A 26,160-nucleotide genomic window follows, 5' to 3' on the forward strand; every position below is an offset into this window, starting at 1 on the left:
TTCCGGCTCTGCTCCAGCCTGCTGGGGACCTAGGGAAGTCAGTTTCTCTCTCTCACCCTCAGTGCTATAATCCATAAGTGGTAAGAGTTGACAGAAAACTGAATGACCTCGGATGTCCTTTTAAAATGTCACATTCTGATTTCTAGATGTCTAGACAAACTGTTTTCGGACTTGAGCCTGCCTCAGAGTCCCCTGGAGGGCTTGTTACAGCCCAGGTTGTTGGGCTCCACCTCCAGGGTTTCTGATTCAGTAGGTCTGGGCTGGGGCTCAAGATTCTGCATTTCTCAGCGGTTCTCGGGCGATGCTGACCCGGGAGCGTGTTTTGAGAACTAGCAGCCTCGGGTAGATGGTCCCAAGAAAGAGCCCACCCCAGCCAGAGGCAATATCAGGAACTAGGGCCTCTGCTGTAAACCCACAAACCCTGAGCAGCCCCCAGCCCCCACTGTCACATGCTCCCTTGGCTTAGAACCGAGGCCTTAGCGGATGGACCCGTGAAGGAAGCACCTCTCTGGGGGTGTGGGGCTGACAGTCGCCCAGGCTGGAAGCCCTCACTCTCTCGCCCACTCACCCTTGGTTGAGCCCATGAGCAGACTCAGCCAGTATTCTACAACAGCATCGAACGGATGCCGCCCACCCATAGCAGTCCTCTGTCCCCGGGGGAATTAAGGCAGAGAAGGAGATTGGAAGGTGTCAGGGTCATCTCAAGGCACAGCCCAGAGCAAAAGCAAAGAAGCCGGTGTCCACACTAGGGGAAAACAATTAGAAAAATAATGAATTCTGCCTTTGTATTCATACCCAGTCTCCAAACTAATTGTTTATTTGTTTAATCTACTTTGACCAGAAGTGTTACTGCCCCAAAAATATTTAATGAGTCAGGCTTCCTAATGTAAAATTCAAGCATATTTGTGCAATGAAATGAGTTTTCATCAGCGGAGGGGGTACCTGTTATCTAAGCAGTACCTTCTCAACAAAGTTCTCTGCTAGAATAGGGATGTCAGAAGAAACACGAATCCTGTACGCACAGTTCGTCATTTGCACAATTCATCTGTGTGCAAATTATTCTCCTTTGTCTTCAGTACTATTGGGCCTGATGTCTTTACCTAGCATTTAAATACAGATCTTAGTTTTTTCTGAAGGATGTTTTCCATATAAGGACATAGCCCACCATCCCCAACTCCTCCCATCCAATCTCATCACCCATGCCTTTTAGGAACTCACATAATTTAATCCAAGGTGTCAAGGGGACTTCCAGAAGCTACCTGAAAATTTTGAATCTCTCTGTGAGACCTTCAGAGTCTGGGCCGGGGAGATAGAAAAGGGACTGGCCTCGGGGCTCTGGGACCCTTGCTTCTGATTCACCCAGAGCAGCACTGCATCGTTCTGCCTCACACTTTATGCTTCAGAGAATCTTTTCTTGGGAGAAAGGATTTCACAGCTTAAAAAGAAAAGGAGTTAGAAAACCACTCATGTTAGGGTAACTTTTCAGTTGAAACATCCCAGTGAGATGGGAATGGCCCCAGCCTCGCCAGTTTCTGCCTTGCCATCTAGGAGCACGTCAGTCCCCACTCCCCTGGGAGCGCTATATTCAGACCGACTCCCTACTCCTTCCCAGGTGCAGGCTGCAGAATCACAACCCTGCCTCCCCGCCCCCCCCACCCCCCATCTTTCTCCTTTAGAGGCCTATGCCCGTGTTCGATGCAAGTATGTGATTTTCTGACTCCTTTTACTTCCAGCACATTTGGGAAGAGCCCACAATCATTCCAGTAAAGGTATTGAATATCTAGTGTGTCCTAACACAGTGGGAAGAAGCTTAAAATAGGACATGTGCCCTAAATAGTTGATTCCAGTGATAGAGAGCAGAAATGATCATCTGGAAAGTTAGTCCCAGTGCACTGTGTCCCAAAGTGGCAATTACAGCCTGAGAGTTATTAAAAATATGGACTTTGAGTTGGGAGGAGGGAACAGATAATCTGGTGGACATGGTCTGGCCCATGGCTAAGCCAAGGCAGTGTGTGGCCTGATCTGGACTTTTGAAGGCTGGTGGGGTTATGAAGAGAGGTGGCCATAGGGAGTGGTCCTACAGGCAGAGATTCCCAGAGTTGAGTTCTCTGAGATCAGTGAGTGGAACAGTGAGATGAGAGCCGCAGGTTCCTTAGAGACAGAGTGGGAGGCACCTGGACGGGCCAGTCTGCCACATTGTGAAATGTCAGAGAAGGACTTGAGATTTTTCCCAATGGGGAGCCATTGAAGGTTTTTGAGCATCAGAGGAAGTGGTTAAAGTGCACTTTGGGACGGTTAATCTGGCTGCAGTCTACTTTAAAGTGAAGAGGTCCAGAGGTGGACAAGGGACCTGGGACAGGATATTAGGTGTAAGGCGGTGTGGGTGACCAGACCTGGGACAGGATATTAGGTGTAAGGCGGTGTGGGTGACCAGACAGACACAGCCGAGGGATCTTCGTGACTCCTGGACCTGAATCACATCATTGGTTGGGTGGGCCATGCCTCATCCCCTCCCCACAGTCACAAGCTCTCCTTGTCCTCAAGGACAAGGCATCCCATCATTTATTTTCTAGATTACTTCCCAGAAAAACTTCAGGTCATCTCGAGATATTACAGGAAACCATCTCTCTTCTGGAGCATTTATCACACCAGCCTCCGGGGAACCCCTGCTGTGAGTCTTCCCTTTCTCCAGGCCCATTCTTATTCATCGCTCCACTCTGACTGGGTTGGCGTGTTTATTTATCCCCTCAAAGATATTTATCATACAGATACCCAAGGCTTGTCACCGGATTGTGCTTTTCACATTTACCTTGGGGAACTATGCCCAGGGAGTGATTTGCATCTGTGCACAGCAGTGGCCCCAGAAGGAGACTTTGGGCTGGTTGCCAAGTCCCCTGGGCTGGCAGACTGGATCTAGTTGGAGGAACCAATGGACCACACAGGGCACATCCTCAGAACATTTGAAAAACCTCATAACATCAGGGTAAATATTCCTGTTTTACACTTGCAGAATTTGAGGTCCAAAGAAGTTAAGTAACCTTAACCCAAGATCACACAGTAAGCAGATGGCAGAGCCAGAATAGGAGCCCTCCTCTCTCTGCAGCATCTCCAGAGCCCTGAGCATAGCCTGTCTCTATTTTTGCTAATTCCTACTTCCCTAGACTGGGGCCCTTGGCTCCTTACTATTCCTTACCACCCCCCTTGTCTTCCTCACAGCTGGAGTCTATGGTGTAGATTGCACGTGGTTAGTCCAAGGATGATTTAGCTGGGAAATGCTATTCTAGAAAGAGTAGGAGAGGTTAGCATTACCATATGATCCAGCAATTCCACACCTCGGAGTATACCCAAGAGAAATGCAAATATAGGTCCACGCAGAAACTTGCATATGAATGTTCTCAGCCGTGTTATTCACAATAGTCAAAATGTGGAAACAACCCAAATGTTCTTCAAATGATGGATGTTTGTCCTAGAAACGGCAAGGCCCAGGATGACAGAAGTAGCGATTAACCTCAGATGCACAGCCCATTGAGGCTGGGCCAGCTGTATCACTCTGAGGATTCACTGTGGGGACCTCCCCGTGCCCCACAAAACTTTCCCCATGGAAAGACTGGGGAACGCTCCCCACCAGGCCCAGGATGAGTTATTGTGAGGAAGGCAATGGGCTTCCCTTTCCATAGGCCTCCTTGGGAAGTTCAGAGAGGAAAACCTCTTAACTGGAGAAGCTGTTTGTCTTCCAGGACATTTGCTAGGCTTGTTACCTGAGCCCTGGCAGAAGGGACTCAGCTGTGCCCTGCACCCCTGCTCCAGGATAGGTGAGGGGTGGCCTCCCAGCAAGGGTTTGATTTCTACCTGCAGAAGCAGCACTGTTTTCCCCTTTAGATAAGATGTGCTGAACTTTGAAAATCCAAGGCGTATATTTTTATAACCTCTTCAAATATTTCACTCCAATAGATCAACTTAATTTTGAATGTATGTGTGTTTTGCTAATATTTTTCTTCTGATAAATACTTTTGATGTCTTAAATAAAATATTTAACATCATTTATTATATCTGCAAATGGATTATGATAATAACTGTTGAAAGAATCTTTTGACAGAAAAATCAATAAAGACATTAGGAAGTAGTTTTTAATAAGCGAAGATAATGCTTTAGAACTTAGTGATTGTCCTAGGAAAAAAGCATCAATTCATTCTCACATTTTGGAATCTGAGATGCTTAATCATTGGGGGAAAATGCCCCTATCAAATAAGAAAAACAAAATGAGTATGAGAAAACTTTGAATGTGACTGAGTCTGTAACTAAATTGAAAGGTCAAGGAATGTCATAAACATAAAACATATGGTCCAGGTGAATCTGAGATAGGAAATCAAAGCTCCACATAGTAAGACTCCAGGGTCCAGATTTAGGATTATTAACTTGCAGACAGATTCACGCCACCCTCCCAAGACCCAGCCTGACTCTTATAGGAGTGAAGGCTCTATGATCTCCTTTAGAGTCCTTCTTACAAATGGAGGGCTGGCGGGTGGTCCACCATCCGTGATGCCACTGGCAATGACCTGTGACCAATTTGAGCTGATACTTGTCCCATGTCACCTGTGAGTTCTTTTTGTAAGTTGTAGCTGGGGCCATCCTCTCCCTGCAATCTATCCACATCTCATTTGTCAGTTCAGGCAAGAACATTCCGTGCACTCTCACTGCTATATGTGATATACTATCTTAGATCTGTCTGCTTCAAAAGCAATTTGGGAGGAAGTTCTCCCCAAAGTCTTCCTTGGCAAAAACAGAGACAAAGGACTCATGCTGCCTGCCTTTGCATTTTCTCCATCGCTAAGCCCTTTGACCAATGATGTTTAAGTCTCTTTCTGCTTCTGACACATGTAGAGGGTTTCTTAATTATTGGCCGTAGACAATACATGTGTGTGTCTTTTAGACACTCCTGGTTTTGATTCTGTTTGAACTCTCAAACAGATTTTCCTCAGTGCCTGACAGGGCACTTGTCATTGCTTCTCTTTGAATGCTGGCTTCCTGTTGGGCCAGCCTCTTTATTTTGCTGAGAAGTGCAGGGCAATTTTGCTTATGTTTGGATTTTTTGAGCACCGCCTCTTTAGGCTAAACACATCTTTCTTTCTTTTAAAAATTTTATTGAAGTATAGCTTATTTACAATGTTGTGTTAATTTCTGCTGTACAGCAAGGTGACTCAGTTATACATATATATATTCTTTTCATGTATTTTGCATATAAATGAATATATATTCTTTTCATATATATATATTCTTTTTCATTTTCTTTTCCATATGGTTTATCACAGGATGTTGAACATTGTTTTCCTGTGCTATACAGGAAGACCTTGTTGTTTATCCATCCTGTGTGTAATAGGTTGCTAATCCCAAATTCCCAGTCCATCCCTCCTTCTCCCTCCCTACCCCTTGGCAACCACCAGTCTGGTCTCTATGTCTGCAAACACATCTTTCTTGATCCTTCAGTACCTTTTTTCCAAATAGCCCCGAAACTAATTCTTCGTCCTTACTTTTTCTAAAGAAAGGTCTATATTTGCTTATTTGCTAAATTTTAATAATTTGCATCTCCTTTCCATGGAATGTTTACTTTAGTCAAAAGCGTTCTGTGTGCTTGTGAGGGAGAGACTCCTTCAAGCGTTCAATGAAACTATCCCTTCATTTGAGGATGCAGGTTCATAGAGAAGACAGCTAACCAGGACGTACTGCTCAAACCATTGCATTCAGGGGTCCCAGGGGCTGCTGCTTTGAATTAATTATCCCTTCCCGTCTTAGCCTGCCTTAGTTTTGCTAGAAGAAGTTGGTGTTTGAGTGGATACGTGAACTCTTTTTTATTTTGCTTTGTCTGAAGGTTTTACTGCAGGTAAAACATCAGATTTAGAGGTGGTACTTGCACTTGGCAAAGGAAAAAAAATTGTCACTGTAGTTGATCACCAATGGCAGAGTACCAAATGTAAGCTGCCCCTGATCTTCAGGGAGGAGGAGCAATACTTTCTCATTTTCTCCCCTGTGCAAAATCCCATCTCAATTAAAAGGTAAGACATTTAGAGTGACCTGTATGACGATAGACAGCCTGCCGTGGGGTCCATGACTATGGTGTCAACACCATAGATCTAAGAAACGCTGGCGGTGGTGACTGTCACCCTCTGGCATCTTCTCCTGGATCTGCATGCTGCTGATTGGCTGCTGGGAGGTCCTTGCCACTAGTATAACAGGAGCTTTCCTCTCAGTGCATTTGACTATCCATTGCATCTCCATCCCTTTGCCCTGTGATTGCTTCTTTGCCATTTGACCCCAACCAGGACCTTCAAGCAGGGCTGTGACTTTCTTGCTTGTCCTTCTGTCCCGAGTGATTAGAGCAGGGGCCTGGCACAATGGGTGGCAAATATGTTGAGTTTTGAATGATGGTTTTCCAGGGATTAGAGGCAAAGAAAAGAACAAAGCCCATCAAAATCCTCAGGCCATTGGGATTAATCTTTCCAATTTTTAATACATTCTGCTTTAGCTTTTGAGGCAGAAGAATCCTGAAAACCTATAGGACACCGACATGATTAACAACATGTCAATCAAATCGTGTTTCCACAGAAGCCTATAAAGGGCAGCCCTTTCAGTGTGGTGGGAGGGGGCAGGGGATGGGGTCGTGGGGGAAGGATTAATAAGGGCCATTCCCATCCATCCTGGTGGGATTCCAGCAGGATCCCAAACCTTCCCAACTGACTCCAGAATACTGCCTCACTTTCCTGAAGAGCCTTTGTCCTCTCCTGGGGCTCTACACAGTGCACACAGGTCTTGGGGGAAAAAGTCCCAAGCCAACCACCCCATTAACCCTTCAGCTTTTACCAAATCCCCACTCAATGCCTAGTTTCACTTTAGTGACTCAGCAGTGGCATCTTACACATCCTGTCTTCCGGGGAACGCTGACTGCTGCTTGATTTCTAGGCGATCACACTCTCTGATTCTCCTTCCACATCACTGGGCTTTCTTTCTCCAGCCCCTTGGCACCTTTCCCATCATCTCCTGAGTCTTAGACTATATATCCTCTTCCATTCCTTCTCTTGGTGACCTCTGTCATTTCCGGTGCTTTAGTATCTTTGAAATACTGATGACTTCAAATTTATATCTCCAGCCTGGACCTCTTCTACCTGCATTTGTCTACTCAGCATCTCCTCTGGGACATCCTGGACATCTCAGAGTGAGCAGGTCCGAAGTAGAGCATCCGGTCTTTCCTACCAAACTGCATGTACCGGTGTCTTCCCTGATCTCAGCTGATGGCCCCCCGATCTCAGTTGATGGCCCCCCAACTTTTCCCAACTTGGAGCCATTTTGGCTCCTCTATTTCTTCCACATCCTACATCCATTGAGATATTCTAAATATATTCAGAATCTGACCATCCCCACTCTCACCACCTCCACCATTCCAAGCCTGGTCCAAGTTACCGTGATCTTCCAGCTGGTTTATTGCAGTCACGCTAGGATAGTTCTTTCAGCTTTCACACGGCCCCTGCACTCCATTTGCACTATAGCACAGGGTGATACTGGTAACAAGTTACTCACATGATGTCACTCCCCTGTTCATGACCATCCCATGGGTCCCATTCTCTCTCAGTAGAAGCCAAGTCCTCTGTTAGTGTTCCTGGGGGCCCTCCCATCTGTGGCCTCATCTCTGCACTGGTCCCGCTGGCTCTTTGCTGTTGCCCTGAAACACCAGGATGCTCCCAGATCAGAACCTTTGCCCTGGCCTCTCCCTCTCACAGGCTCTTCTCCTAGGTATCCGCCTGGCTCCCTCTCTGCCCTCCTTCACCTCTGTGCTCCTGCATCTATTTCTCAGGCAAGGCCTGGCTGCCCACATGATTCAGAATTGCAGGCTTCCCCAAGCTGGCCTCCTCCAGTTTAGTATTCTGTATCCTTCTCCTCTGCTGCATTTTTTCCCCATTGTATGTACTTAATATTTTTAACATACCTCATTATTTATTATGTCTAGTCTCCGAATCCCTAGAAAAGAAGCTCTGTGAAGGCAGGAAGTGTTAATTTGTTCACTGTGGAACCTCTAGAACATAGACAGATTATTGGCACATGACAGATGCTCAATAAATATTTGTTTAAATAGTTAATTAATGGGTCTAGGCCATGATCCTAAGTTGGGAGGAAGAGAAGATGTATTTGATGATTGAGTCAGAATCAAAAACTATTTCAACTTACTAGATTGATAGGCCAAATTCGACACCACAATGGTGCATGTGTAAATCCCGGTAGTCAAAGCTAAAAACCAGCTCTACAGACAAAAAATGGGAAATACCATGGGAAAACCTGAAGGTTATGTTGACTGTGGTTTCAAAATCAAATAGTGGGGATATGTTTTTGAAGCAAAAGCTAATGGTCATATTAATAGATGTATAGTACACAGATCATGGTGGATATTAGTTTAATCTTTGCTGCTCAAACAGCAGAAAGACAATTGGGTTCACCTCTGGGCCTTATGCCTAAAGAGATTTAGATAACATGAGCTGCATTTGGAAAAGAGCCACCTCGGGAGGGTAGCGTATCATGGGAGAAACGTTCATAGTATCCAGCCATTCTTCTCATCAGGAAAAACTCAGGGGAGAGCTAACTAGTTTCTTTCGCTATTTGACAAGCCATTCTGTGGAAGAGGGAACGTTCTCCATCACTTCAGTTGGCAGAGCTGAGACAGTGGGAAGAAGAGATATTTCAGATAAGGATAAGGAAGACATGCAAATTGGTGAGAGGTACCCAGGTATGGAGCTCCTGGAGGCAGTGAGACTCCCAACCCTGGGGATGCAGCAGGGTGGGGCAGAGAATATTTGATAGGGGTATTTGGGATGGCATCAATTCAGGTCCTCCATGAAGCAGATGCCAAGATGGGATCAAATGTGCCAGAGATTTATTGGGGAAATGGGGTGGAGGCCAGAGGAGGCTGGGAGAGCTATTAGACCACAGTTAAGGTCTTATGCCTCTGAAGGAGAGAGAGAAGGAAGGAGGATAGAGTGGGAAGAGTCTTAGACTGCCGTGAGTTACAGGGAAGTGTCGGGAAGTCCATTGGGGAGTGTTTGAGTGAAAGTTGCCCATCAGAAGAGTCAGGAATGGACCTGCCGTAGCACCCCCGCCATTCTGAGTCATTGGCTGGTAGCAGCATGTGGGAATCGGGCTCTGCATGGACGCAGTGACGTACCGCAGAAGCAGCAGCTGGGGCCACTTGTCAATTATGCTCCCGGGAGTAGGAGCCCTGAGGGGCACATTTTCACGGCCATCCAGAGGTCTCTAACGGGAACTGGGTAAAGTCCCAGGAAGACACTCTGATTCTAAGGGCTCATCACAGCACCTCTTACCTTGTGCTCCTTATGACTCCCCTGGACTGTGAGCATCTTCAGGACAAGTGTCCTGCAACTCCACCCTGGCCCAGGGGCCTCATGCAGCACGTGCCTGCTGAGAGGCCGCGAATCATGGAAAAGAAGGGGCCCCCTGTGACCCAGTAGTTGTGCTCTGGGATTTCAGGTCTTAGAGGGGAATCTGTTAACTTAAATCCAGGATAGTAAATGTCACTCAGCCACGGTCCCCAGAGAAAGCCTTGTAAAGTGGAGTTCGTGTGAGGAAGCGACCTTCATCGCTACAGAAGCGCCAGGACTAAACAGAACAGCCCCTGAGCAGAGCGCAGATGGCAGCCTCATCCATTACCCACCTCTTCCCCTAGACAGACAACCCTCATTTATTATTTCCAGACTATTTTCATTTTACTTACACTGTGTGAAAAATGTTGAATTGGGAAATAAATTATATTCTTTTTAAACAGAGGTTTTGGAAGCACGTCACAGATTTTGGAATTATTATTCTGTTTCCAAATGTTTGGTTTGTGTATCATTTCTTCATTTACATTTGTGAACTCTCAATAGCAAATGTCCTCATTTGGAAAACTCTGACAGAAGTCTAGAAGAACTCTGTTGTTGGTCTGTGTTCATGTCTTTTTTGAGAGATGCCACCTCTCTTCCTTTTGAAATGCAGCAAAATCTTCCATGCAGTCTCAGAAGGAGATGTTCCTTTCCACGGCACAGCAGTTCTGCACTGACCAGCTCAACTCTCTCGCTGTCAGGCATTGCATCCAGATTCTCTTCTCTGTGATGGCCCAGCCCATTACTGCAAGACTGAGTTTCCTTCAGTACCATCTGCTCAAAAACATTCCATCGCTCCTCTTGACCCACTGCCTGAAGCCTGGACTTGCCCTGCTGGTCACGCCCTCCACGTCTGCTTCTGGTTTTCCCAGCACACACTGTTTTTTTGTGATTTCTCCAGCCGTCTTTTGTTTTGGCCAGGTCTTCCTCCTTCCTACCCAGAAAACACCTTGGCCACTCCAACCTCTGACCTCACACATGTTGTCCTGTCCGAAATTGTCACCTTTTCTCTTCTTTGGTACCCAAACTCCATTCATTCTGCAAAACTCACAAGAAGTTCTGTAGATCCAGCTGAGTTGATGAGAAAGAAAGGGCAGGGTTCCAACCCAATGACATTTCTCTGCTTATTTATCTCTGCAAGACGGCACTTGTCATATAAACGAGGGTCTGTTCATCCTCCCTGTCTCCTTCTCTCTCCGCAGCCCCTTCCACTGTTCCCATCATGCACCAGGTCAGTGCCACCATGAGGAGCATCACCTTGTCCTGGCCACAGCCGGAGCAGCCCAATGGCATCATCCTGGACTATGAGATCCGGTACTATGAGAAGGTAAGCCAGCCCTGCCTGCAGGCTTGCAAGACTCAAGACCAGCCATTGTCCCGTAGGTAGTGGCAGCTGAGGACCAAGGGACACAGGCTGGAGGGAGTCCTGAGGTGGGGAGGAGTCTGGTGACGGAGCTCAGAGGGTCCCCGAGTGTGCTCCCCAGCTCTGCCCCAGCAAAGGCCTCCAAAGCCCAGGCCCTTTCTGTACCAACTCAAGAGAGAACCTTCCAAACCCCAACCCTGCTGTCTGGACGGCTCACTGGGCTGTCATGGATGGGCAGGACCAATTCCATTCTCCCAGTCACGTGCTTGCTTTACAAAGGCAGATGCTACAAATCCACCAGATGTCCCCTGAACTATCTAAAGATTTTGTGGTTTTGTAAACTAGTGTTTTTCAAAGTTTTTGATCGTGTACCTCCAACATGGTTGTTTATTTATAAATTATATGCATGTACTACTGTACTAACGTATGTATGGAGATTTAAAATATTTAAATGGAAATGTAAAAGGAGAGAGAGAGATGAATAGAAATAGAAATTTGTATGTTATTTTCCCTGACTGCTCTTTCACGGCTGCTGCTGGGGGCTGCAGCGGGACATGAAAAGGCTGAGAAGAGGGAAACAGTGCCCTGTGGAGTTGACCCCTGGCCTATCAGCGGGGGAAGCAGGGCTTTCCTTCCACTATGGTGAACTGTCGCATTTGCAAAATCCCAGGAAAATACAGTGCTTTCTATGCTTATCCAATACAATATTTTTGCGAACACCAGATTTATTCATTTATTTGTTCAGCACCTATTTATTGAGTGCCTGCTATCTGACAGGTACTCTTCTAAGGTATATTAGTGGTCAAAACAAGGATTCCTGCCCGCAAGAAGCTTACTTTCTAATAGAAAGAGATAGACAATGAATAATGAACGTGACAAATAAGGACATCATATATTGTGTTAGAAAGTGAGGGTTGTAAAGAGGGAGGAAAGCAGATCAAGGTAAATGGGGTCGGGAGGGCAGGCTTGGGGAAGGAATATGTTACAGAAATAAACAGAATGGTAAAGGTGGGCCTCTTGGAGAAGGTAAGTTCTAAGTGAAGACCTGCAGGAGGTAAGGGTGTTGTAAAGCAGGCATCTGGGGGATAGAGAGCTTGTGCAAATGCCCTGAGGCAAGATCAGGACTGAGCAGGAAGGAGGCCAGCATGGAAGGAGCAGGAAGGAGACCAGTATGACTGGAGCCACATGAGCAATGGGAAAATAGTATTCAGGGGACAGGTAATCAAAGGAGGTACTCATGTTAGGCCTTAAGAACTTGAGCTTTTCCACTGAATGAGATGGGAATCCATAGCAGGGTTTGGAGCAGAGGAGAAACAAAATCTGACTTACATTATAAAAGGATCATTCAGGCTTTCCCACTGAAACTAGACCTGCTAGATTACAATCATCTAAGATAAGGATGATGGTGGCTTGAATCAAAGTGAAAGCAGACAGCTGATGAAACACAGTTGATTTCCAGGTGTATAAACTAAAGACAAAGCCAACAGGATTTCCAACAGGTTGGGTTTTGGATGTGGGTTTGGGCCTGAGTCTGGGGTGAGGGAAGGGACCAAGGTTCAGTTCCATGTCTGAAATGCCTCTGAGATAGCCAAGTGGAGGTGTGGAGCAGACAGCTAGATGTGCACACCTGGAGTTCAGGGGAGAGGACTGGGCCGGAGATGACCATTTGGAAGTTGTCAGTGTCTGGATGGTATGGAAGCCCTGAGCCTGGGTGAGATCATCCAGCGGGTCCGTGGAAATAAGAACAGGATCCGGCTGTCATACAGAGTGAAGTAAGTCAGAAAGAGAAAGACAAATATTGTATGCTAACTCATATACACGGAATCTAAAAATGGTACTGATGAACTCAGTGACAAGAACAAGGATGCAGATACAGAGAATGGACTGGAGAACTCGAGGTTTGGGCGGGCGGGGGGTGAAGGGGAAGCTGAGACAAAGCGAGAGAGTAGCACAGACATATATATAGTACCAACTGTTAAATAGATAGCCAGTGGGAAGTTGTATAACAAAGGGAGTCCAACTCGAGGATGGAAGATGCCTTAGAGGACTGGGAAGGGAGGGTGGGGGGGGAGTTGGAGGGAGGGAATACGGGGATGTGTGTATAAAAACAGATGATTGAACTTGGTGTACCCCCCAAAAATAATAAATAAATTAAAAAAAAAAAAAAAAAAGAATAGGATCCGGGATGCAGATCTGCAGCCTCCAGCATGGAGGCAGTGTTGAAAGTGGAGACGGGCTGCACTGGGAAGAGAGCCCTCGTTTCCAGGCCTGTCCGTAACTGACAGCTACACAGCCATGGTCCCATTACTGATCCACTTACTCTAGGACAGTTTTCACATTTGTAAAATGGCACCAATTTACCTCCTTGAAAGCAGAAGGCCAGATAGATCACCAATCTAGCCTGCAAGGAGGTGCGCCCTTCAGCCGTTACAGATGAACACCTTGCAAGCAAGGTGAGGGTTAGGCAGCTTTCTACTCATTTAGAGGATACTGGGGTTTTTTTGGGTTTTTTGCTTTTTTGTTGTTGTTGTTGTTGGAATATAATTGCTTTACACTCTTGTACCAGTTTTTGAGGTACAACAAGGTCAATCATCTGTATTTATACACATATCCCTGTATTCCCTCCCTCCCTCGGCTTCCCCCCAACCTCCCTGTCCCAATCCTGTAAGGCATCATCCATCATCGAGTTGAACTCCCTTTGTTATACAGCAACTTCCCACTGGCTATCTATTTTACACTTGGTAATATATTTATGTCTATGCTACTCTCTCACTTTGTCTCAGCTTCCCCCTCACCCCCCGCCCCCCCAAACCTCGAGTTCTCCAGTCCATTCTCTGCATCTGTGTCCTTATTCTTGTCTTGTCACTGAGTTCATCAGTACCATTTTTAGATACTGGGTTTTGTAGACAGTTGATTATGATAATTCAGGGAATTGGGGGTAATTCAAACAATCCAGGATCCATAAGCAACCATTATATTCATTCAGCTTTGAATTGGCCCTTATTTGCTAGGTATTTTTTATCGCTTAATAAAGTAAAAGTTGGACCAATCCAAAAATGTTTTGGACCTATCTGGACTTATTGATTACATGGCCTCATTTCATCACCAAATTTGACCTAGACCAAGTTCAAATTGACTTAGACCTAGTTCTATTGACCTAGTCTGATAGAATATCATGCTTGGCCATATATGGTGTGATGTCAGAGTCACCAGTAAGGTCCCACCCAGTCCCCCTTCTCACACACACATGAACTGGAGCTCATCTCAGGTAAATAATAATAATTTCTCCCTAGTGTGCTCCTGTTGGGTGCCAGTGGCTTTCTAAGCATCATCGCCTCTCTCCCTCACGACCCGGCGTGGTAAATATTAATATCATTGTTCTGGGTAAAGAAACAAATGTACAAAGAAGTTTAAAAAAGCAAACAAACCCAACTTGCTCGGGTCACACAGCTAGAAAGGGAGTCTATAGCCTGGGTTCTTTGCCTTGCAGCCCATGGTGGTACTGGGAAGGGGCTGGATGCACGGGAAACCACCTGTCCTCTTCCTTCCCTGCCATGCCAAGGGCAGTCACCCTGGGATGGGGATGAAAGGCTTAATGACACGGGCTCAGAACCAAAACCATGAGGCTCACACCTGTGTCCCCTGGCTCCTCATTCCCCAGCTCACACCCAAGTCCTCCATGGCCTTTCCTTGTCCATGCAAGGCTCCTCCCTGGACAAACTGTAATTAACCTCAACTTCTGACCCTATGAAGGAAGCTTATTCTCTCATCTTAGGCCCTGTCCCTAATTCTCAGTAATGTATACTAATTATTAACAGAATACATGAACAGCAACTCAAGGCCTGAGGGGGCTTCCACATCTTGGTGAAGCATGTCATTGTCCCAGAGGATAGAATGCTTTCTTTAGGAACACAGAAGGTTCTTTGCCCAAGCATCGGTTACCATTCAGTATATTACAACAGAAACTGTCCTCACTTATAAAGTGCTTGACTATAAAATACATTACTTGCCTTGACCATTTCTAATATGTCTAAAGAAAGGACATTACCTTGTGAGGGTATTTTGAAATAATAAGCACAATAATAATAATTCATCATCTATTGAGTGCCTATTATATGCCAGAGAGTCACAGATATATTACTTCTGATCCTTAAAAGAAATAAAAGGAAGACTTCCCTGGTGGCACAGTGGAGAAGACCCTGCACTCCCATTGCAGGGGCCCAGGTACGACCCCTGGTCAGGGAACTAGATCCCACATGCATGCTGCAACTAAGAGTGTGCATGCTGCAACTAAGGAGCCCACCTTCTGCAACTAAGGAGCACACATGCCACAATTAAAGGAGCCTGCCTGCTGCAGCTAAGACCCAGCACAATCAATCAATCAATCAATCAATCAATCAATAAAAGAAAGATACCTGAAAGCCAGGTATAACCAATTTATGGATGACAGAACTAAGTCACAGAGTGGTCAAATGACTTCCCCATGACATCACAGGTCACAGCTAGGGAACCACAGAACTAGAACTATAGATATTTTTATTATATTTCAATATATTTCCAAGCTCAGTGTAGGACTGGATGCAATTGTGTTGATGCTCAAAATTAGTGTGTCCCCTGAAAGAAGAGATTGTATCTTAATTTTCAGCCCAACTGCTTGGGACCAGAATCGTTTGTCTGCCTGCTCCACAAGACAGTGGAATCTTGGTCTTTAGAAGATGCAGACACAGACAGAACTCAGCCCAGTTTTGGATTCAGTCCAAAGAAACAGAATTCATCATTCCTCCATCCTATGCAACTTCTTCTAAACCAGGAATCAGCACCATTTTTCCTGTGAGGACCTGGTAGTAAATATTTTAGTCTTATGGGCCATAGAGCCTCTATCCCAACTACTCAACTCTGCCTTTGTAGCAGGAAAGCAGCTGTAGGCAATAGATGTCAATAGATGGACATGGCTGGGATCCAATAAAACTTTATTTACAAAAACAGGTAGTTGGCCATAGGCTGTAGTTTTCCAAGCCCAGGTCTCCTGCTCTGTATCACCCTCTCGGTTTGTGCTTGGACACCTTTCAATTTCAGCTCTATGAGTAGAATCAATGAGGCTTTCGTCTCCTGCAACAGCTCATTAATAGAGAGCTCAGATGCCATCGAGCTGATGACACTCCCAGGGCCTCTCCCATATTCATCTCCTTCCGCCTTCTAATACGTTTCCATTCATCATTCCCTCTTGTTTACTGTCTTGTAGCACTTTTCACTCTTGGCTTCAGCGCTTGTAGGTAAACCAAGGGAGGAGCATCTACAGCTGCTCTCAGCTGTCTTAATGATTAAGCGTTTAGATGTGTACTTGCCTTTCATATTAACTGTCTGGGCAAGAAGAGCTACTTTAGACCTTGGGAATCTCTACCCTTCATATTTAGGATCATTTCCTCACAGGAACTCTTTCAGACCTTGGCGATATCTTGTGCTCCACCAATGGATTCAAATAACTGGTCTGAAGTGTGCTGTTTAGTCGTTCATTTAGCACCGAGGTGTTGGGCATCCAGGCAGGGCGAGCCCTGTGCTATGCGTCTGGGATGGGGAAGGAAGATGTGGTCTTTGTCCTCAACAGCTGCAGCCTCTGTCTCCCACACACTTATAAAATCAGTCATAAGCAACCAAAAACAAACAAACAAACAAAGAGCAACCCTGCTCTTCACTCTCACTTGTTTGCCTGAGGTTGATTAATGGTTTTGAGAGAACAAGGACTGATACTCATTTTAATCACTGAACTCCTTGAAGGATGTGTAAATGATAAAGTGATTATAGGTTACTGTTTGGTCCTCACAATCCAAATGCCAATACACCAGAACACATTTTTCAGTGAAAGAGCTGCCCAGCTAATGCTTCACTTATTTCAAGCAGCGTGCACTTGCATCTGATTCCTGTAAAACCAGAGAATTCAGGCAGCTGCCTGGACTTCATAGCAGTGGAATTGTATCCTAATTTGCAAAGTGAACTATGATTTTCACAGTTTCAAATCTTCAGCTTGTCAAGAGAGTAATGACTGAAGTTCTAGGTGGCATCCCTTATAGAGTGGATAGCCTTCTTTCTGTTGAATCCCTGATTGGTGGTGGGGGGGGGGGGGTTGGGGGAGGGAATCCACCTACATTTTTTTTTTAACTTGGCAAGTGTTTTTTTATTTTTTATTTATTTATTTATTTATTTATTTATTTTTTGAGGTACACCAAGTTCAATCATCTGTATTTATACACATATTCCCGTATTCCCTCCCTCCCTCGACTCCCCCCCACCCTCTCCATCCCAGTCCTCTAAAGCATCATCCATCGTCGACTTGAACTCCCTTTGTTATACAGCAGCTTCCCACTGGCTATCTACTTTACAGTTGGTAGTATATATACGTCTATGCTACTCTTTCACTTTGTCTCAGCTCCCCCTTCACCCCCCGCCCCCCCAAACCTCAAGTTCTCCAGTCCATTCTCTGCATCTGCATCCTTATTCTTGTCTTGTCACTGAGTTCATCAGTACCATTTTTAAATTCCGTATATATGAGTTAGCATACAATATTTGTCTTTCTCTTTCTGACTTACATCACTCTGTATGACAGACTCTAGGTCTATCCACCTCATTACATATAGCTCCATCTCATCCCTTTTTATAGCTGAGTAATATTCCATTGTATATATATGCCACATCTTCTTTATCCATTCATTTGTTGATGGGCATTTAGGTTGCTTCCATGTCCTGGCTATTGTAAATAGTGCTGCAATAAACATTACGGTACATGTTTCTTTTGGGATTATGGTTTTCTCTGGGTATATGCCCAGGAGTGGGATTACTGGATCATATGGTAGTTCTATTTGTAGTTTTTTAAGGAACCTCCAAACTGTTTTCCATAGTGGCTGTACCAACTTACATTCCCACCAACAGTGCAGGAGAGTTCCCTTTTCCCCACACCCTCTCCAACATTTGTTGTTTCCAGATTTTGTGATGATGGCCATTCTGATCGGTGTGAGGTGATACCTCATTGTGGCTTTGACCTGCATTTCTCTGATGATTAGTGATGTTGAGCATCTTTTCATGTGTTTGTTGGCCATCTGTATGTCTTCTTTCGAGAAATGTCTATTTAGGTCTTCTGCCCATTTGTGGATTGGGTTATTTGCTTTTTTGGTATTAAGCTGCATAAGCTGCTTGTATATTTTGGAGGTTAATCCTTTGTCCGTTGTTTCATAGGCAACTATTTTTTCCCATTCTGAGGGTTGCCTTCTAGTCTTGTTTATGGTTTCTTCCACTATGCAAAAGCTCTTAAGTTTCATGAGGTCCCATTTGTTTATTCTGGATTTTATTTCCATGATTGTAGGAGGTGGGTCAAAAAGGATCTTACTTTGATGTATGTCATAGAGTGTTCTTCCTATGTTTTCCTCTAGGAGTTTTATAGTGTCTGGCCTTACATGTAGGTCTTTAATCCATTTGGAGTTTATTTCTGTGTATGGTGTTAGGAAGTGTTCTACTTTCATTCTTTCACATGTTGCTGTCCAATTTTCCCAGCACCACTTATTGAAGAGGCTGTCTTTTTTCCATTGTATATTCATGCCTCCTTTGTCAAAGATAAGGTACCCGTATATGTTTGGGCTTACCTCTGAGTTCTCTATTCTATTTCATTGATCTTCCTTTCAATTTTTGTGCCAGTACCATACTCTCTTGATCACTATGGCCTTGTAGTATAGTTTGAAGTCAGGAAGCCTGATTCCACCAACTCCATTTTTCCTTCTCAAGATTGCTTTGGCTATTCAGGGTCTTTTGCATTTTCATACAAATCATAAGATTTCTTGCTCCAGTTCTGTGAAAAATGCCATTGGAAATTTGATGGGGATTGCATTGAATCTGTAAATTGCTTTGGGTAGTACAGTCATTTTCACTATGTTGATTCTTCCAATCCAGGAACATGGTATGTCCCTCCATCTGTTTGTGTCGTCTTTGATTTCTTTCATCAGTGTCTTAAAGTTTTGTGCATACAGATCTTTCGCCTCCTTAGGCAGGTTTCTTCCTAGGTATTTTATTCTTTTTGTTGCAATGGTAAATGGGAGAGTTTCCTTAATTTCTCTTTCTGCTCTTCTGTTGTTAGTGTATAGGAATGCAAGAGATTTCTGTGCATTAATTTTGTATGCTGCTACTTTACTAAACTCATCAATTAGTGCTAGCAGTTTTCTGGTAGAGTCTTTAGGGTTTTCTATGTATAATATCATGTCATCTGCAAAAAGTGACAATTTTACTTCTTCTTTTCCACCTAGGATTCCTTTTATTTCATTTTCTCCTCTGATTGCTGTCGCTAAAACTTCCAAAACTATGTTGAATAATAGTGGTGAGAGTGGACACCCTTGTCTTGTTCCTGTTCTTAGAGGGAATGCTTTCAGTTTTTCACCATTTAGAATGATGTTGGCTTTTGGTTTCTCATATATGGCTTTTATTATGTTGAGGTAATTTCCTTCTATGCTCATTTTCTGGAGAGTTTTTATCATAAATGGATATTGAATTTTGTCAAAAGCTTTTTCTGCATCTATTGAGATTATCATATGGTTTTTATCCTTCAATTTGTTGATATGATGTATCATGTTGATTGATTTGCGTATATTGAAGAATCCTTGCATCCCAGGGATAAACCCCACTTGATCATGGTGTATGATCTTTTTAATGTGCTGCTGGATTCTTTTAGCTAGTATTTTGTTGAGGATTTTTGCATCTAAATTCATCAGTGATATTGGCCTGTCATTTTCTTTTTTGTGTGACATCTTTGCCTAATTTTGGTATCAGGGTGATGGTGGCCTCAGAGAATGAGTTGAGGAGTGTTCCTACTTCTGCTCTATTTTGGAAGAGTTTGAGAAGGATAGGTGTTAGCTCTTCTCTAAATGTTTGATAGAATTCGCCTATGAAGCCATCTGGCCCTGGGTTTTTGTTTGGGGGAGATTTTGAATCACAGTCTCAATTTCCGTACTTGTGATTGGTCTTTTCATATTTTCTATTTCTTCCTAGTTCAGTCTTGGAAGATTGTACATTTCTAAGAATGTATCCATTTCTTCCAGCTTATCCAATTGATTGGCATACAGTTGCTTGTAGTATTCTCTCATAATCTTTTGTATTTCTGCGGTGTCCAATGTTACTTCTCGTTTTTCATTTCTAATTCTGTTGATTTGCATCTTCTCCCTTTTTTTCCTGATGAGTCTGGCTAATAGTTTATCAATTTTGTTAATCTTCTCAAAGAACCAGCTTTTAGTTTCATTGATCTTTGCTATTGTTTCCTTCCTTTCTTTTTTCATTTATTTCTGATCTGAGCTTTATGAGTTCTTTCCTTCTGCTCACGTTGGGGTTTCTTTGCTCTTCTTTCTCTAATTGTTTTAGGTGTAAGGTTAGGTTGTTTACTTGATATTTTTCTTGTTTCTTGAGGTAGGACTGTATTGCTGTAAATTTCCCTCTTAGAACTTCTTTTGCTGCATCCTGTAGGTTTTGGGTTGCTGTGTTTTCATTGTCACTTGTTTCTAGGTATTTTTTGATTTCCTCTTTGATTTCTTTAGTGATTTTTTGGTTGTTTAAAAGTGTATTGTTTAGCCTCCATGTGTTTATATTTTTTACAGTTTTTTCCTGTAATTTATATCTAGCCTCATGGCGTTGTGGTCAGAGAAGATGCTTGATATAATTTCAATTTTCTTGAATTTACTGCGGCTTGGTTTGTGACCCAAGATGTGATCTATCCTAGAGAATGTTCCATGTGCACTTGAGAAGAAAGTGTGTTCTGTAGTTTTTGGATGGAATGTCCTATAAATATCAATTAAGTTGAGATGGTCTAATGTGTCATTTAAAGCTTGTGTGTCCTTATTTATTTTCTGTTTGGAGGATCTGTCCATTGATGTAAGTGGGGTGTTCAAGTCTCCTACTATTCTTGTGTTACTGTCAATGTCCCCTTTTATGGCTGTTAGCATTTGCCTTATGTATTGAGGTGCTCCTATGTTGGGGGCATAGATATTTACCATTGTGATATGTTCTTCTTGGACTGATCTCTTGATCATTATGTAGTGTCCTTCCTTGTCTCTTGTAATAGTCTTTACTTAAGTCTAATTTGTCTGATATGAGTATTGCTACTCCAGCTTTCTTTTGACTTCCATTTGCATGGAATATTTTTTTCAATCCCCTTACTTTCAGTGTATATGTGTCCCTAGGTCTGAAGTGGGTTTCTTGTAGGCAGCATATAGAAGGGTCTTGTTTTTGTATCCATTCAGCCAGTCTGTGTCTTTTGGTTAGAGCATTTAATCCATTTACAGTTAAGGTGATTATTGACATGTGTGTTCCTATTACCATTTTCTTAATTGTTTTGGGTTTGTTTTTGTAGGTCTTTTCCTTCTCTTGTGTTTCCTGCTTAGAAAATTTCCTTAAGCAATTGTTGTAAGGCTGGTTTGGTGGTGCTGAATTCTCTTAACTTTCGCTTGTCTGTAAAACTTTTGATTTCTCCGTCGAATCTGAATGAGATTCTTGCTGGGTAGAGCATTCTTGGCTGTAGGTTTCTCTCTTTCAGGACTCTCAATATATCCTGCCTCTCCCTTCTGGCCTGAAGAGTTTCTGCAGAAAGATCAGCTGTTATCCTTATGGGTTTTCCCTTATATGTTATTTGTTGCTTTTGTCTTGCTGCTTTTAATATTTTTTCTTTGTGTTTAATTTTCATTAGTTTGATTAATATGTGCCTTGGTGTATTTCTCCTTGGGTTTATTCTGTATGGGACACTCTGTGCTTCTTGAACTTTATTAATTATTTCCTTTCCCATGTTGAGGAAGTTTTCCGCTATAACCTCTTCAAATATTTTTTCAGACCCTTTCTTTTTTTCTTCTTCTTCTGTGATGCCTATGATTCAAATGTTCGTGCACTTAATGGTGTCACCAAGGTCTCTGAGACTGTCTTCCATTCTTTTTATTCTTTTTTTCTCTTTCCTGCTCTGTGGCACTTATTTCCCCCATTCTATCTTCCAACTCACTTATTCATTCTTCTGCCTCAGTTATCCATCTAGAGTATTTTCAGTTTCAGTTATTTTGTTGTCTATTACTGTTTGTTTGCTCTTTAGTTCTTCTGAGTTCTTATTAACTGTTTCTTGTATTTTCTCTATTTTGTTATCGAGATTTTGGATCATCTTTACTAGCATTACTCTGAATTCTTTTTCAGGCAATTTTCCTATTTCCTCTTCATTCATTTGGTCTTGTGGGTTTTTGTCCTGCTCCTTTGCCTGCATGGTATTTCTTTGTTTTCTCATTTTGTCTAATTTATAGGATTTGCTGTCTCCTTTCCCTATGCTGCCTAGTAGTCATTCCTCTTGTTTCTGCCCTCTCTCCGCTGTGGTGGGGTTTGTCCAGTGTCTTAAGTAGGCTTCCCAGTGGGGGGGTCTGGTGTCTGCTTTCTGGTGTGTGGCTCTATGTCTTTTCTCTCTGATGAGCAGGGCTGTGTCAGGTGGTGTGTTTTAGGGTATCTGTGAAGTTACTATGGCTTTAGGTAGTCTGTGTGCTGATGAGTGGGTTTGTGTTCCTGTCTTGTTTGTAGTTTGGTGTAAGGTGTCCAGCACTGGCAGTTGCAGACCGTCAGACAAAGCCGGGTCTTAGACTCTGATACAGGGCTCTGTGAGAATTCTCTGCAGTTAATCCTCCCTGTGTCTGAGGACTCCCTAGTAGTCTAGTATCCTGGATTCAGTGCTCCCTCCCCAGAGCATCCTACTTGTCTTCTGATGAAGTAGTCCAAACTTCGGAGGTTGCTTGTCCCAGCAATAAAGGGATTTAAAGAAGACTGTCCAAGCCCCAGACTAATGGCAGAGTGTTGAGTCAAACATATACTAAATCAAGGAAATACATACATTTATAAGACACACAAATACTGAGTCCAATAGAACATAAGGCACTAGAAAGATCTGACAGAAGAACCCCAATGTGCAATCAGACAATCAAAGAGAAAACCAACAGAAATTCAAAACCAAAAACAACCACCACAACCACCACCACCACAACAACAAAACACCACACACACACAAACACAAATCCAGGGAGATTTTGAAAGCTAGGATCAAATATAATAAAGAGCAAGAGTACCACCAGACAGACTGAAGATTCTCAGAAAGAAATCAGATGATTATACTTAGAACTAAGATAAAGACAGGACCTAATAATAAAAACCAAAGCTGTATGTCATCTGGAGAATAAAGCAAGGAAACAGAGCAGACTGATTATTTTGCTTATAAGTATATTAAGATAAAATAAACTAAAAGAGGGTAGAAGACAGAGCAACAGTAGAGTGTAGTGTGATTGGAAATATGAAAAGAAAAAGAAAAGAGAGGAAAAAAATAGAAATGTGTAAAAGATAGAGAAGGAAAGAAGGTAGGAGAGGTAAAGTTAGCACTACAAAAAACTTAGCTAGAAATAGAAATATGGAAAAAGTCTAAATATAAAAATAGAAGAAAAAAATAGAATAAAAGAATACAAAATATGTTATAATACATGTAGAGCCCTTAGGACTAAGATTGTAATGAATTAACAACAACAACAACAACAAAAAAAGCACACACACAAACACATATCCAGGGAAATTTTGAAAGCTAAGATCAAATATAATAAAGAGCAGGAGTACAACCAGACAGACTGGCGATTCCCAAAACAAAATCAGACAATTATAATCAGAACTAAGATAAAGACCAAATCTAATAATAAAAAGCAAAGCAGTGTGTCATCTGGAAAATAAAGCAAGGAAACAGAGCCTAGCGATAATATTGATTATCAGTATATTAAGATAAAAGAAACTAAAAAAGGATAGAAGACAGGGCAACAGAAGAATGTAATGTGACTGGAAATATGAAAAGAAAAAAATAGAAATGTATAAAAGATAGAGATGAAGAGGATGTAGGAGAGATACAGTCAGCACTATAAAAAACTTAACTAGAAATAGAAATATAAAAAAAGGCTAAAAATAAAAATAGAATAAAAAATAGAGTAAAAAATATGTTATAAAACATGTAGATCCCTTAGGACTAACATCATAATTAATTAAAAAAAAAAGCTAGAACTGACCCCAGAAAGGACCAGATTAATAGAATTAATAATAATATTTCTGTTTCCCTGGGGGTCTCAGCTGTAAGTGTCCTTCTACCTGTCTTGGGCTTTTTGTGTTACTCTGCAACCAGCAGAGCCTCCTTTATTGTTCTTCTGTAAGTGCTGGTGTGTGGGGAGAGAGAGGGTACAATAGTGACTCCTTCCCCTGGGAGTGAGTCAGCAGTGGCGCCCTGCCTGGGTCACAGCTGCTCGGGCAGCTCAGGCGGTGCCTGTTGCAGAGAGACGCCGGTGGCTCAGTGTAAACAGAACATCTCCAGAGCTGGGCCACTCTTTGGACTTTTGGCTCTGGGCTGCAGGCACTCTAGGCCAGCCCCACCCAGGGGCCTTTGTTATCCCTGAGTGCATTAGCCAGGCCCAGAGGGGTCCTTTCTTTGCCCGTTGCAGGCACCGAGAGAGAGGCTACACCCACGGCTCTTCCCCCACTGCTTGTGAGTCAGCAGTATCTAGCCACCACCATGGCCGCCCAACTTTCCACAGTAGGCTTTCTCCGCTGTGGATTTCTTCCCTCCTGTCCTCTCAGTCTGTCTCCCCACTGCCAACAGTGTTTCTCACCCTGAACCAGTTCTCTGCTTCCCCCGTTCCAGCTCCCAGACCCCCTGTTCAGCTGTGAACTGACATCTCCGTCTGGACACGCTGAGCTGTGGTGTGGACCCTCCGTGTGTTTCTCACTCTTTCCCATCTGCCACAGCTCAGCCGCTTCACCCTCTTTGAACGGTATAAAATGCCTCCCTTCTGACCCAGGGAAATTCCCCGTTGGAGAAGGGGTTTCCCCACCAGATAGGGGATGTTTCCCCGAATTCATCAATCTCCCCTCTGTTTCAGATCCCCCCGCCCCAGGGTATGGGACCTGTCCCTTCCCTTTCTTCTCCTCTTCTTTCTCCTTTTTTTTTTTTTCCTCTGTCCTACCCAGTTATGTCAGGATTTTTGCAGTCCTTTTTGGTGTCCGAGGTCGTTTGCTGGTGTTCAGCTGGTTCTCTGTGGGAATTATTGCATCTTTTGTTGTATTCCTGATGCATCTGTGGAGAGGGATGCATTCCACGTCCTTCTACTTCACTGCCATCTTTCCTCCCCCCCCCCCACCTACTTTTTAAATAGAAGAAATGAGGGACTGGTGGACCCTCCCCAGACAGTCTCTCCCAGAGACCAATGGATATTGCCTCACTTAGGGTGAGTGTGGGCCTCTTTGTTTGTAACTTTCAGCTGTCTGTTTGCTCTGACCTCTAACCTGGGGTCCCTTACAACTGCTCCCAAGTCACACATCACCACCCCCATGCCACTTACACTCCAGAGATGCCCACTTACTTGCAGACCCCTGAACTCCTTTAGGCCTCACCCCTGCATGTTTGTTCTGTTCTCAGGGTTATTCTATTCAGTTCTCACTCTCCTCACTCATCCATGGAGCTAATTTCTTTCACCTTCCACAACTCACTCATGTCACCCTTTCTCTGAGCCCCTCCCAACTATCTTATCAGTCTGGACTGAGGGACCCTCTGCTGTTCTCCCACAGCCCCCTAAATTGCCCTCTGCCAAGTCACTCACTCAGCACTGCTGTCATCCTCTGTTTATTTTCATCCCAACCCCACAAGATGTTGCATACTCGAGGGTAGGGACTATGCCTTGGTACCCGCAGTCCTTGTATAGCGCCCAGCACATGGTAGTGTGTCATCAGTGTGACTGCCTGACCAAATGACACATCAGGTCATCTCTCCTTTTGAAAAGTAGATTTCACACATTTTAAGACCATGGTAATTTCTTGTCATTGTGCTGTATTCTTTTGCCCTGTTTCAATTCCCCACGTTTCTTCTGTCCTTTGACTGCGGATATGGATTACAGACCTCTGGTCACCAGCTTTCCCCTCATTCATCACCATGCTTCTTGGACTGCTATGCCTAGAACTCATCACAGTGCCCTAGATCTGCACATGAGACTAGGAGCCTCCCTCCTGGTGACCCAAGATCTTCATTTTCATTAATGTTTCCATTTCGCTCTAAGAGTTACGGTACAAAACAGGGGCGGACCCAGACTCTAAACTTTTGTGCCTGCCAGCTGTCTCTGTGATGCTCAAATGGAAATAATTAGAGACCAGGGTGGTGTATATGAAGGTGCTGAGGGTGAGGTGTAAAGATGAGGGACAACATAGAAGAGAGGCTGTGGGCTGGAATAGTGAGGGGTGCTTTCCTGGAAGAGGAGCCTTGAGGGGTGTAGGCGTAAGGAAACTGGAGAATGCAGAGAAGCCCTGGAGAGAGGCATTTCAGACTGA

At 43.8% G+C, this 26,160-nt stretch overlaps 1 protein-coding gene across 1 annotated transcript in view; it reads left to right on the forward strand.

Annotated features, from left to right (window-relative positions):
- The window catches only part of EPHB1 (EPH receptor B1), a 429,883-nt gene that overhangs the window by 315,040 nt on the left and 88,683 nt on the right, over positions 1–26,160 (forward strand). The window contains exon 6 of the mRNA XM_057738466.1: positions 10,619–10,743. Within this exon, the coding sequence (XP_057594449.1) occupies positions 10,619–10,743 (125 nt within the window). The remainder of the gene's footprint in view (positions 1–10,618; positions 10,744–26,160) is intronic.

Source organism: Hippopotamus amphibius, chromosome 6 (assembly GCF_030028045.1).
Source record: "Hippopotamus amphibius kiboko isolate mHipAmp2 chromosome 6, mHipAmp2.hap2, whole genome shotgun sequence".
Taxonomy (NCBI): domain Eukaryota; kingdom Metazoa; phylum Chordata; class Mammalia; order Artiodactyla; family Hippopotamidae; genus Hippopotamus; species Hippopotamus amphibius.